The 13,209-nt window shown below is 52.4% G+C and overlaps 6 protein-coding genes and 1 non-coding gene across 7 annotated transcripts; 4 read left to right on the forward strand and 3 right to left on the reverse strand.

Moving 5' to 3' along the window:
* Window positions 1–560: 560 nt before the first annotated feature.
* On the forward strand, window positions 561–2,140 carry Aspvir_004147 (uncharacterized protein; the record flags this gene model as incomplete). Its single annotated transcript, XM_043267380.1, has 5 exons — window positions 561–823; window positions 903–988; window positions 1,046–1,142; window positions 1,202–1,324; window positions 1,417–2,140. The coding sequence occupies 5 exons, from the start codon at window positions 561–563 to the stop codon at window positions 2,138–2,140; spliced, it is 1,293 nt and encodes a 430-aa protein (XP_043123315.1).
* Window positions 2,141–2,284: 144 nt separating this feature from the next.
* On the reverse strand, window positions 2,285–6,062 carry Aspvir_004148 (uncharacterized protein; the record flags this gene model as incomplete). Its single annotated transcript, XM_043267381.1, has 7 exons — window positions 2,285–2,681; window positions 2,736–2,878; window positions 2,968–3,093; window positions 3,147–3,359; window positions 4,304–4,517; window positions 4,566–5,684; window positions 5,743–6,062. The coding sequence occupies 7 exons, from the start codon at window positions 6,060–6,062 to the stop codon at window positions 2,285–2,287; spliced, it is 2,532 nt and encodes an 843-aa protein (XP_043123316.1).
* A 689-nt stretch (window positions 6,063–6,751) lies between these two features.
* Aspvir_004149 (serine hydrolase domain-containing protein) lies at window positions 6,752–7,906 on the forward strand (the record flags this gene model as incomplete). Its single annotated transcript, XM_043267382.1, has 1 exon — window positions 6,752–7,906. The coding sequence occupies one exon, from the start codon at window positions 6,752–6,754 to the stop codon at window positions 7,904–7,906; it is 1,155 nt and encodes a 384-aa protein (XP_043123317.1).
* A 66-nt stretch (window positions 7,907–7,972) lies between these two features.
* On the reverse strand, window positions 7,973–8,349 carry Aspvir_004150 (uncharacterized protein; the record flags this gene model as incomplete). The annotated part of the gene is made up of 4 exons (XM_043267383.1): window positions 7,973–8,066; window positions 8,118–8,186; window positions 8,234–8,274; window positions 8,341–8,349. 4 exons carry the CDS (start codon window positions 8,347–8,349, stop codon window positions 7,973–7,975), a joined length of 213 nt encoding a protein of 70 aa, XP_043123318.1.
* Window positions 8,350–8,606: 257 nt separating this feature from the next.
* Aspvir_004151 (alpha/beta hydrolase) lies at window positions 8,607–9,880 on the reverse strand (the record flags this gene model as incomplete). The annotated part of the gene is made up of 2 exons (XM_043267384.1): window positions 8,607–9,612; window positions 9,693–9,880. 2 exons carry the CDS (start codon window positions 9,878–9,880, stop codon window positions 8,607–8,609), a joined length of 1,194 nt encoding a protein of 397 aa, XP_043123319.1.
* Window positions 9,881–10,990: 1,110 nt separating this feature from the next.
* On the forward strand, window positions 10,991–12,204 carry Aspvir_004152 (uncharacterized protein; the record flags this gene model as incomplete). Its single annotated transcript, XM_043267385.1, has 2 exons — window positions 10,991–11,328; window positions 11,382–12,204. 2 exons carry the CDS (start codon window positions 10,991–10,993, stop codon window positions 12,202–12,204), a joined length of 1,161 nt encoding a protein of 386 aa, XP_043123320.1.
* A 495-nt stretch (window positions 12,205–12,699) lies between these two features.
* Window positions 12,700–12,771, forward strand: Aspvir_004153. The gene has a single exon. It is a non-coding gene; the product is annotated as a tRNA-Met (tRNA).
* Window positions 12,772–13,209: the final 438 nt, after the last annotated feature.

A 13,209-nucleotide genomic window follows, 5' to 3' on the forward strand; every position in this document is an offset into this window, starting at 1 on the left:
GGATATCACCGAGGGAATTGCACAAGGTCCCGTGCTTGACTGACGTCCATGGCGTTGTTCTCGTATCGCTCCGATCTCCTATCTCAAGATCGCTGGGGTTATCAGCAGTTGATAAGGTTTCACTCTGACAGCTCACGGTTTATCATATTATTTTATTATTATTGTCGACTCACAGTGGAGAGCATGAGTTAAAGAGGCCCTTCAAATGGACAAGCTGTTAGTCATGGAGCATAGTATACTTTTTGGATGTTTGTCTTGTTTGTTCTGTTTACACACGTGATCTTGCTTGTTGCTGTATCTAGATGCCAGGGTCTTCATCCAACTCTTTGCTCTCAGGCATAGTCGCGCTAGTGCCGCGTAGTTAGCTAACTAATGCAACGATTCGCTCGACAGATTCCACAATGAGGCGGGGATATCAGCTGAGGCTAGCAAATTGCCAGTGTCATCATCGTCAACCAACAGCGCTTCCTCCATGATATGCGCTATCGGAGCCTCGAAAGAAGGGACCCGCTGGATGGCCTGGCCTGCTGCGAGTATAGCATGAAACTATCACCGTCATCATGGCACTGCAGTTTATTAGCCAGAGCCCGAGCGGGATAGGCAGCTCTGACAGGCGCATCATCCGCTCCCACGTTATGCGAGGCAAGAATGCGGGCAAGCAGCGCCGGTCCACCAAGAAACAGAAGATTGTCGCAGAGCTCAAGCACCTCTTGTATGCTCCAGGATCTGGATATGTGATGCCGCGACAGGTGCTCTGGGGCGACCTGTGTCTCACTTCCTTTCCTCAAGAGCTCGACTCCGAGTCCACGGCGCTCATGCATCGGTGTATGCTGCCTTCATTATTCCGCTAGTCATCCACGCCCTTGTGTCTGACGTGGAATCACGGGGTTCTTTGACATTAGCGATGCGCTGTTTCCGCCGCAGTTCTGTGCCAAGTTCGACATTATAAAGTCGATCTGGGTCAACTACATTCTAGCAGATGAAGCATGTGAGTGACAGCATCGTCAGCCGGTCCATGCAGAACCGTTGACCACCAGAAATGCAGATTTTCATAGCACCTTGGCTATATCCTCTTCTTACGTTAACTTCTTCCAGCGGAAACCAGCAATATCTCCCAAAACTCTTCACCACATCTCACAGGCGTATGCTTTGGTCAACATTAAACTCTCAGGTCCCTTTTCCGTTTCTGACAGCGCCATAGCTGCTGTGGTCAGCCTGCAACGGGTCTGGTCCATCTCCACGGGCTCTATCGCATGATTCAGCTGCGAGGTGGGATCGCTAGGCTGATGCAAGAGAATCATGCCCTGGCACTGAAGCCGTTGAGGTACGTGAAAGTGCCTGCTTTCGCGACTTGCCTTCATTTTGCCTCACTTTAGCATTCTTCGCTTCTGGATGAAGTTAACAGTTAGATTATAGGCTTGATGTCGAATTAGCAATGCAAAATGGCACACGCACTCTGTTTCGCGGCGATGAAGTGCCCGTTCACCCGGTCCTATGCGAACCCGACGTCAGCAGCGGCCAGTCTCCCGGAGCTTTCCCGTGGATGCCACTCATCATGCTCGATCTGTTCAGCTTCTCAAGGCTGCTAAACGATGTAGAGAGGAGGCAAGGACTGAAGCTTGACCCTCTAGACTATACGGAGACACTTGTGTCGCTCCTTTATCGCCTCGTAGAGGTCTCGTCTCTAGGTCGAGCGTCTACCGAGCCCGGAGGACATTATGGCGACGTGACCTACCTTGCGATGCTGGCATTTATGACGACATTGCTACTCGAATACACTCGGGATGGATCTAGCTGCCCCCTTCTTTCTGATCGTCTGGGAAGGGCCATGCAAGACCTTTGCGTCACAGCATCGGAGTCTTCGGACTCTGATTCATCATTACTCTTATGGATTCTTTTTATAAGTGGGATATCGGTGGTGAATATTAAAGACTGTCGGTGGCTATCGCCATTAATTGCCGACACTTGTGAGAGGCTGGAGCTAGACAGCTGGGTTGTCATTCAGCGGCAGCTGAGTCAGATTCCTTGGATCTTCGCGTTGCACGAAGCCCCAGGCTACCGCCTATGGAAGGATGTACGACTAGCAGAAAGATTCCATGGAATATGCCATCACAGGAATCATAATGAAAGCGGACATTAATATTACTATAACATTCTTCTGGGTCGCTTGGAAATGCGGCATTCTCATGTTGGCTAATCATTGATGTTCTGTCGTGTTCCATTAGATGCCCGCATAGTGGCGTGACGGTTCTTGTGTACAGCTCGGGACGATGTTACAAAAGTTCTACTTGAGCTGTGAGATACAGCCGGGCTGCACAGTCTCCAGCCTGGAAACGAGCTCGTCCCAGATGCCCTTCTGCAGCTTCTGGCCCTCCTCGTTGGTGAGCCACGTGGGCACCCAGCACTCCTTGATCTTGCAGCCGGACAACAGCTTGCCGTGGCCCTCCTCGCCCACCAGCAGCCCGTGTAGGATGGTGCGGCTGCCCTCCTCTGCGGTTCGCGCCATCATGGCCCGGAGCGCCTCGTGCATGATCTTGGTGAAGGTCCGGGCGTCGCGGCCGAGGCCGGTGGTGCAGAGACCAGGCGCAACCATGGTGATGACGACGCCTGTGCGCTCGACGGGGCAGAGGGCTGCGAACTGGCGGACGGCGCACTCTTCCACGAGCTTGGTGAGGGCGTATCTTTGACCATGTCAGTTGCAAAGCTAGAAGATGGTAAGGGAGTGGAAATCTCACCTCGACTCCATATTCGCCCGCTTCTGGTCGTTGAGCCCGTGAAAGATGACGCCATTGCGGCTCTTGTCCATCTCGCCCTTGGCGGTGTACCCAAGGACACTGACAATGAAGACGAGAGTGGGCTTGATGTCGTACTTGCTGTACTTGCTGGCACAGTCTTTGCATCATGAGCGCGCCGAGAAACACGGTGCTGATGACGTTGACAAACATGCTCGTCCCTATGCCTTCAGACTGCGACCACGCGTCGATTCATGATGCCTGCATTGCAGACGAAGTCGTCGATCCTGTCGAGCTCGTCCGTAATCATCTCCACGAAGCTCTGAACAGAAGCGTAGGTCGACATGTCTATATGCCGTACCTGTATATAGAGGTCAATCTTTGTTAGTCCTGGATACCTTGCAGCAGACGTACCTGAACAACTCCCTTGCGGCCGGTCGTCTTCTCAATATCATTCTTGGCAACTTCTCCCGACTTAAGGTTCCGCACGGCCAGCACGACGCACTCGGCCGACGCCGCAACAAGGTGCCGTGCCGTCTCGAGGCCCAGGCCAGAGTTGCCGCCGGTGATGACATAGGTCTTGCCAATGCATGTCTTCTCATCTACCAGAATCGGCAGCTTCTGGTACTACTCAGCAGTCAATCGGAGCATCACCATCTTATAGGTATAGGTATGCAAGCTTTAATGGAACAGCTGGAATTGGATAAAAGCTATGAATTCTCGATGACACAACAATAATAATAAACAGGAGGTACAGACTCTTCACCAAGGGAGGGCCTCTTAGTCCCTTTTATATATTCATCAGTACATGTTGGCCCTTGTCTTATTGACTCTGTCTCAGCAATCTCAGGCTCAGGGCCATCATGATACCACAGCCACGACTGGGACGCCCTGAAGCTGGTCTCATCAGCCACTGAACGCCGGTGCTAGTGTCTAGCGTCCGTCTAGCCAATCAGATATTGGTTTCCCTTTTGGGAACTCGCGGCGACCATCATGCACCATGATAATCCAGCGAAAAGCACGTCTGCATTGGAGGTGCGAATTAAGACCGTTTGTTCCACGCTGTTGGTCAAAGCGGCGAGGAGGACAAGGAGCGTAGCATGGCGGCTGGCCAGATGCTGTAAATAATACCACCAACCTGATTCACAGTCTCTAAATCCGAAGACGTCATGCAACCAATGTAAGCCTACGGCGATAAAAGCAGGGGAAGTACAGCTTAAAGCCGGGAGGTAAGCAGGAAGTAAGCTTAAACGGGGCCAGGGACGTATAGACAATCCAAATCCAATCCAGTCAACCCGGTGCTAGCCCTGATGATCAGAGTGTCTGCCTCCTGGATCCGTTATCATTTATTGTCTTGCCTTGCGGATCAAAGCATGCTTGAGATGGTCAGCTGAGATGGTTAGTCTGCTTTTCTGTTTGTCTTGTTTGTTCTGTTTATTATCTTGTTTGTCGTTGTAGAGCTGTCCGACCAGCTGCCTGTGCATTCATGATGCTCTTGCAATCACCTTCCCTTCTTCCCAATTCAAGGATCCCCTCTTGTTTCAGAACTACCCCGATTTCTCTTCAAACACCGCTGGCGATGGAGCAAACCGGCTACGCCGCCTTAGACTGGGACCGAACTTGATGAAAGCCAGCGGAATGGGAATCATGATGAACGCCAAGCACCCCAATAACGTTCCAGCCCATTGCACTCCAAGGTTCGTGAAGAGCTGGCGAGAAAAGAGGGGAAAACCAGCGCCAACAGCTGATCGAAGGATGGTGTTGGCAGCGAAGACCGATGCCGCACTGGGTACACGTTAGCACGCGAATCAGGCGCAGCGAATCCGTACTCACAATTGAAGATACGAGTCGATCAAATAGTTAAAGCACTGCAGGAAGATGACATAAATTCCGAAACCGGTGCATAGCCCGGAAGCCGTGGGAGCCATCCAGTGGATCGAGCGTGTCCAGCCCGTCCAGCCGAACCAGAACAAGCCGATTGTGAAGGCGATACCGCCGACGATGGCCGGTGGTAGTCGCCACTCTGGAATTGGAACGTCGTTGTTATTGCGCAGTTTGCGCACATAATACTTGGCGTCGATCAAGGAATAGATTCCGCCAGCGAACTCGCCCACGATCAGGCCGATGAACGGCAGGCCACCCACGCCCAGGTTCAGTCTGTGGGTGCGTTGGAACACGACCGGATAGGCTCCGAGCAGTGCATACAGGATTCCGTATATGAAAGACATGTAGATTGTGATGAGCAACACGATGGGCTCGGTCAGAAGCATGCGAATCGGCCGGCTGAAGTTGTTCGTGAGCAGGTCGTTAAGGTCAAGCTCGACCTCGTCCTGCTTTGCGTGGATTCCCCAGTTGTGAGTCTGACGTCTCAGAGTGGCTGCCTTCTCCATCAGAACCACCGGAGCATATGTTTCCTTGTAGAAGAAGATCAGGAGGACGACTCCGAAGAACCCCATGATGGCGGAAATGTACATGGTCCATCGCCAACCCAGGTAACTCATTGTGATGAAACCTCCAGTGAAAGGGGATGCGAAGGGGCCAACGAAGACGGCCATTGCAAACATGGCAATCGCTATACCTCTCTGACTATTGTTGTACATGTCAGCAAAGGCAGCCGGCACGATGGCAAAGGGACTGGCGGAGAAGAGCCCAGCAAAGAAGCGAGTGATGAAAAGGGTCTGCGCGTCTTTTGCCGTTGCAGTCCCAATGGTGAAGATACTATATCCGAGCATTCCTATCGTGATCGGCCACCGTCGACCGATCAGCTCTGAGGCAGGAGCCCATATTGTTGGCCCTGCGGCGAATCCAAGCACATAAAGAGTGACCCCTAACGTGGCAACTTCTGTGCTGATGCTAAACTTCGCCGCGATGGCGCCGATGGCGGACGAGAAGATGGCGCTGGCAAACGATGCGGTGAAGGTGATGTAGGCTAGGATGACGGACAGGAGCACCCTTCATTTGGCAAGCAGCCATCAGCGCCGCAGTCCGACTGAGTCTCATGCCAACTTACTTTTTAGACATCGACCAGTTATGCGGGTGCATTGGGTCATCTACTCCGGTAAATCCAACAACGTACTTCTCCGGGTCGGGTAGTAGGGGAGGATAGTCCTTCCCGTCGCCAAATGGAAGCCATTCTTCTCGAGGTGCTGGTCCTGCAGAGGAGCCGACCGTTGATCTTTGTGTCAGACGAAGACTTTCTACTCGAGCGAGATCGATATTTGTCTGACGCCGACTGAGAGGCTCCGCGCGAACATCCTCGAAGGTAGGAGCCTCTTCCAGGTCGGAGGTTCCGGATGAGAGGCTACCGGCTCTTACATTGGGAGATGACATTTTATACAGCTGCGCAGCTTGCGAATTATGTGCACAATGCGGGATTTAAGAAGGTCTACATCGCGATCAAGGTGTTTCGGTCACTTTGAGACTTGATGTCATCGACGCCGGAGCATCCATGGTTGATTACAGCGGCTCGGAATGCTTATCCACACTTCAGCTGTCATGTTTGATTGGCTTCAGAAAGTAGATGCGACTGAATCGGCATTTGTTTCAATGTTGGTTTGTAAAGAGATCAAGTGCGAAAGCAATGTTGAGGTTCATGATACATGATGTCATCCAAGCCGACCTTGGGTGTTGCAGCATCATGAACCACGCTCTCAGTATTATTTATGAATGTTGATACTAACTCATTGGCAAGGCTACCTCTTGTTTCCTCAGCTACAGTCTTCTTCAATCGGCGCTCTATGCGTTTCATATTCTTTCTCGTCTCTAAGTCCTAGCTGATTCCGTCGGCAAGGATCGAATATCACGAATCATGACCCATCCATCAGATTTAGTTCTGTATACCCATGCTTAGTAGGGCATAAGCACTAAATACTGAGTCATGACTCAGGTGAAGGCGCACTAGACTCATCATGTCAGCCTAATATCTACTTGCCGAGGAATGGAATGAGTCTAAACGTGGCCAACAGCAACAGCTACCCCGCATGGTGAGATTTCTCTGCCTCATCTTCATTCAAATCACAATGGCACTAGTCCAAGGCACTTGCCATCCTGCCTTCTCCTCCCTCAAAGCCATCTTTGAGGAGAACCTCGCTTCCGGCGAGGAACTCGGTGCCGACATCTGCGTGAACATCAACGGCGAGACCGTCGTCGATCTCTGGGGCGGCTACGCCGACACTGCGCGCACAAAGCCCTGGACCAGAGACACCATCACGCCCGTCTGGTCCGTCTCCAAGGTCATCACCAACCTCTCCGCACTCCTCCTCATCGACCGCGGCCAGCTCGACCCCTACGCCAAAGTCGCCCAGTACTGGCCCGAATTCGCCGCGAACGGCAAGCAGGACATCGAGGTCCGCCATCTCCTCAGCCATACCGCCGGCCTGCCCGCCTGGGATCCCCCGTTGTCCCGCGAAGAATACTACAACACCCCCCTGGCCACGGAGAAACTCATCCAGCAACAACCATGGTGGACGCCCGGTACCGCGTCGGGATACCACCTCACGTCCCAGGGCTACCTAGTCGGCGAGCTCGTGCGGCGCGTCTCGGGCAAGTCACTGACGCAGTTCATCCGCGACGAGCTTGCGACCCCGCTCAACGCGGATTTCCAGCTCGGCGTCGCAGAGAAGGACTGGCCGCGCACGGCGGACATCGTGCCCCCGCCTCCACCTGAGAACATGCCCGCCTTCGATCCGCAGAGTATCGCTGCGCGCGCATTCCGAGGGATCCTCGCCGACGCGACGGCGAGCATGACGCCTGAGTTCCGGCGCGCGGAGCAGGGTGCGTCGGGCGGATTCGGCAATGCGCGTGCGGTCAACCGGATTGCCTCGATGGTTACGCTGGGCGGGAGCGTGAACGGGAAGCGGTTCCTTTCTCCCCAGACAATCGATCTGATCTTCCAGGAACAGGTCAGCGGGGTGGATCTGGTGCTCGGGTTCTTTCTCCGGTTTGGCATGGGCATGGGGCTGCCGGTGCCGGAGAACAAGGCGTTGGAGTGGATGCCGCAAGGAAAAGTGTGCTTCTGGGGAGGCTGGGGCGGGTCCCTTGCGATCATGGATCACGATCGCAAGGTGACGGTTACGTATACGTTGAATAAGATGGGTTCTGGGACGATGGGGAATCCACGCGGAGAGGCATATGTCAAGGCTGTGTATGCGGCATTGGACGCGTACCAGCCATGATGGATGCGTCTATCTCATGGAAGGTGTATACAGTCGTATCTTATATCGTACAGAAGGTATCTATATCTATCGCTGGGTGCTCACGTTCGCGTCCTCCTCTACATTTTCGATAAAATCATGGTTCGACAAGACGCCCACCATCCCCTCTGGAACCTCAGCACTGGAATGACCTCGTTAGTGCGATCCAGTGTCTGAGGACGGGTAGACGAACGTGAAGCCCTTGACCAGTTCAAAGTCTGACTTGATGCTGCCGCCGCTTGAGGTGATGCTGTCCTTCACCCTGGGGTTGTCAGTGCATGACTTTGCTAGGTTGACAGCGACACTTACTGTTTGATTTGCTCGTCGGTCGCACTTGAGTTTAGGGTGATCTATGATTACCATAGCTGCGTTAGAAGATAGGTCTCGCTTGGAGCAGTTGTTAGACTTGCCATAACAGCAGGCATTTTGATGGGTTGTAGATGACTGATCCGATTCTTCCAGAAAACAACTAGTGGTTTGGATGTCTGGATTGCAAAGAGAAAAGTCCATACGTTGTGGACCTTATATAGTCCGTCAATAACAGAGGCATTATCATCTACAAAACTGGATCTGATAATGATATCACTCTGCAGATGAGCCGTCCCCTCCACCAATGAAACAAATCTCCCTTCATTCCATCATGCCACGCGCTTCATCTAATCAAGTCGTCCCAGCCACACAGTCATCGATCGACAAGCCTCAGAATCTCCTCCGCTATCCGTCGATAACCCCCCATCAGCCCCTCGTCATCCTCCCCGGGCTGCATCGCCAGTAATCTCAGATGCTGCCCGAGTGCCTCGGAGCACTGCCACGTATGATTCTTGCCGTCAGTCACCTCCAGCGCGACTGCCGCCCCGTCGCGCTGCGCATGCGCCACAAAATCCTCAATGTCGTACAGGAATACCAGCTCCTCTGTTCCGGCCGAGACCCACGTGTGGTCGGGGAGGATCTCCTTCCAGGATCCGCGCGCTGCCACGTCGACTGCGGAGTTGCTGTACGCTTCGGCGATGTCGGCGGGGGCGTCCCGCATCACCTGCTCGCAGCATTTGTCTAGCGAGCGTTTGAAGAGCCGCTCCTCCCAGTGGAGCGCGAGCGCGCGCGGATGTGATGTGTGTAGATTCAACCAGGGGCTGACCAGGATTGCTCCGGCGGGTCGGTCTGGCGGGTGATCGGCGCTGTGTCCATCGTTGGCTCTGCGATAGCGTTGGTGAAGACCTGTCAGAAGAGACACGATCAGATGGCCCCCGGCGGAATCGCCGATGACCACGATTTTGGATGCGTCCACGCCTAGTTCCTTGTTGATCCAGTCGTAGGCGGCAATCGCTTCGTCGCGTTGTTTCGGGAACGTCGCTGCTGGGGCGAGGGTGTAGTCCAGGGAGAAGATGGCTACCGTGAGCCCATGTCGTTGGAGAAGCTCCGCCATGAAGAGGTGTTCTGGCGCTCCGACAGACGGGTGGAAGCTCACGTATCCGCCGCCGTGGCAGTGGAAGAGCACCAGATCGGCATCGCGGGGGTGGATCGCTTCGGCTGACAGTCCACGGCAAAGCCAGAAGCCGCAGAAGTCTGCTCTGCGTACGCTCTGGTAGATCTGGCGTTTGAGATGCCCGTAGCGATTCGAGGTGAGCAGGTTCTGGCCGGTTCGATCGGCGACGTTGTCCCAGAGCGATCCGGGTGTGTTGTTTCCCAGGCTACGAGAGAGTTGACACCGTATGAATATTCATTGATACAGAAGACGCACGGTCAAGGATTGGTTTTGATGGGTACACACCAGGTCATGACATGCCGGAAGACGTGTTCCCTAAGCGGGGGCGGATGATAAGTAGACCAGGGCGCCCAGCGCCGCAAGAGAGTAGTCAAGACGGTCCATGGCACTCGAAAACAAACGGTCACGGCAATTTGAAGATATTCAGCAATGGTGAGTTTCTTGACTGGATTAGGTTCCGGGAAAGACTCCATCGTCGAATATCTTCCTGTGCGAGAGAACCTCTTCATGAAAATTATAATGCACTCAACGCTGCCATAATTCTTTATATAGCCTGATATCAACCGGAGTGTTTGCATTCAGGCTGAAATCTGCAAATCTGTCCAACGCGACGGTTGGAGAAGCACTTGGCTCGCTTCATATGAGATAACCACTTTCAGAATGGACTGGATTCCGAAGACCGTTTGGAATCACCTGCGTTGGTGTATGAAGCACATATCTACCTTGCTTTTTCATATTGATTCATGCGATATAGCGACTGATCCAGTTCACAATGCTCATCAAATAGTGCTAATGCTCTGGCAATGTCAACATGAAAAATGAATTAAGCTCCCTATGATCCATTAGTGGTAATCACCCATTACATACCATCCAGCAGTCCGATCCAGGGTTAAGAGATAGTTCAACTCGAGCTCGCCTTTCAGCCAATGTCTCACCATGCATCGATCCTCCGAGCCCACGACGGGTCATTCTCTCTATGACGCTCGTGACATTTGGCTGGTGTTAAACTTATTCAGCAATTGACAAAGCCAGCTGTGGGATCGCACAATGTCCATGCCATTATTTTTTGACAGAAAATCACCGGCACAAGAGCAAATCTCAACGAAGCTGCATCAACCATCGATTGACGGTTTACGCGTGCAGTAAAGGTGCTCATCGGGGCCGCCAAAGGTACCATTTACGGTCTTCTAGGACAATAGGCCAGCCATTGTTAATCGAGCCATTTTGAACATTTGCGAATCTATCACCATGTGAATCGTTGATGATGTGCACTGACCATATTCCTTTGCGACCGAGATTGTGATTGATCACCACTACCTCGGTATAGAGCTCGGAGATCTATTGCAGCCGACATGAACACCTGAAAACCAAACATTGGCTGGTGACCCGTCATTCCTCCACAGAATTCGCAAGGCTTGCCAATTCAGAAAATATGTTGGGTGCATCCATGCCGCCGTCAACCGAACTCCGAAAGTAAGATCGAGATCTCGAGTATCGATTATAAATATGTCAATGTCAACGTTCTATTAGGTTCCACTCGTATGCTGGTCGCCTTGCGTAGCAGAACATCAATTGCGAGCAAGATGACAGCTAAGCTAGTCCTTCCCCTGCTCAGCGTGTTCGCCCTCTACGCCATCTTCTACTTCGCCGAAATCAATGGCTTGAATCGTCTGGCACAGGAAGCCATCTCTGCAAAGACACTTCCAGGCACCAATGAGCCTCTGCGCGCCGTCTATACGGGTGTTGCGCAGGTGGATACTGTGCTGGCTGCGTTGACCACCTTTTTCTGGCCTGCCACGGATGGTAGTAATCCTACCCTGACGCTGCATTCCATCGCCTTCTCCGGCAGCTTTGGTGCTGCCTGGACGCTCGTGACTCTGGAGTCCTGGAGACGCGGAAATGCCTGGACGATCGCTGCATTGTCTGTAACCCTCAGTCCCATCTATGACAGAAGAAGCTGACAGAAAGAACCAGTCCCACGATTTTCGGCCTCCTAGCGCAGGTACTCACCTTCGCCTTTGCCACACCCCTGTACTGCGCTTTCCAGCTATACAGCTCCGCCACCGCGCGCAACCCCAATGCTGAGAACATCCGCGTTCCTCGCGCAGTTCTGAATGCCATCCCTGTGGTCTTTATCCTTGGATTCATGTTTCCTACGTTGCTGATGATCCTGCCTGTTTCGGAGCACGTCACCGTCGACATGAAGCAGATCTTTATTGCCTCCTGGCATCCCTGGCCTGCATACGTTGCGATTTCTCTCACCGTAATCAACTTTGTCTTCGGTCCCTTTGTGACCAATGATCAATCTGTTGAAGGTGGACGCGCGAATCTCCGGTCGCTGCGATTCGTGTATGCCTTTGCATTCGCCAACGCTGCCTTGACCCACCTCATCTCCTGGATCGTGTCGATGGCTACTGTACTTGCGCCCGTCATTTTTGAGAAGCGGCCGTTGGCTGCTTTGCATCCGTTCAAGGTGTTCGAGATTGCGTTGCCCTGGACAAAGCCAACATTGCAGGTGAGCGATATCGGGGAGGGTGTACATGTGTTCCTGCGTTGGGATTATCTGATTGGCTCCGCGGGCGTGCTGGTTTGGACCTTGAGTTTGTACAAGACTGCTCATCTGGTCGTTTATGGCAAGGTTGGATGGCTTAATCTGCTAAAGAAGACCGTGTTGTTGGTCACTCTGGTCGGGCCGGTGGGGGCTGCAGTCGAGTTGATGTGGGAGCGCGATGAGTTGATTATTTATGAGACTGGGGTGATCAAGAGGGAGACATCACGAGAGAAAAAGACTTCTTGATCGGATCTCGTGTTCTGTGCTGGGTTTTTCGACGGTCTGCTCGCCGGTGATGCTCATGAGGTCCATGTTCCGGCTGACTGAGATACAACAACAATTAAAAAGCCAGTGGAGAATCTTGCTGAATTGGGCCCTTTTTTGACACGTCATAGATTGTATCTGCTGGTCGATAAAGCAGGTTGCTGTTGTAATGTTGTCGGCGCCCTACTGTGTTCCGATGACAACATCCGCATACATAAATATCTGAGGGATTGTTTCCTTGCCTTAGGCAATCACTTCATGCCACCCCAACAGCAAGTGAGATTTATCGTAGAGTGGAGATTATACTACGAAGCGGAAGAGGCTGCTTATTCTTGACGCCAATTATTACATACCCTCACAGACCGATTCAATTCATGCGATGACACTCTGTACTTGGTCTCGTCATACACATCGGGTTTTCTTTTTATTTGTGCTGGTTTATATGGTTATTTAGAACTCTTTTTCTCATCAATCCCAAGCATGTTAGCTCAGGGGAAGAGCGCCGGGCTCATAACCCGGAGGTCCCTGGATCGAAACCAGGACATGCTATTCTTTTCGTTTTTAAATTTTTAAATGCCCTTTTCCTGCTTACATGGTCCAGTCCACTCTGTGGGGCTGAACTCTGATAAAGCCATTTTGCATCTGATGAACAAATGGACCATACTAATACCAGAGTTGGCAACTGGTCAACAGACTCAGGCCAGTCACCCAGTGGGCCTCCGCCCCACAAAGCACAAACTTTCTGGTAGTCTCCGTTCGGCTAACTGCCTTATGTTTTTGCAGCCAAGCAATATCAATGGGAACCTGCTGCCAACACCAACCCAATGTTGTTATCAGTCAAATTGGGCCCAGAAAGTTGCATAATTCTTCCTTCATAAGACTCACTGCTCACCTATGCCTTTCTCTTTCAGCATTCTCCTCAATTCTTCAACCTTCTAGATGGTGAAGGACCAACGCGCTAAGGGAAATCAAATTGCCCGTGAACTG

The sequence above is a fragment of the Aspergillus viridinutans genome, assembly GCF_018404265.1.
Source record: "Aspergillus viridinutans IFM 47045 DNA, scaffold_2, whole genome shotgun sequence".
Taxonomy (NCBI): Eukaryota; Fungi; Ascomycota; class Eurotiomycetes; order Eurotiales; family Aspergillaceae; genus Aspergillus; species Aspergillus viridinutans.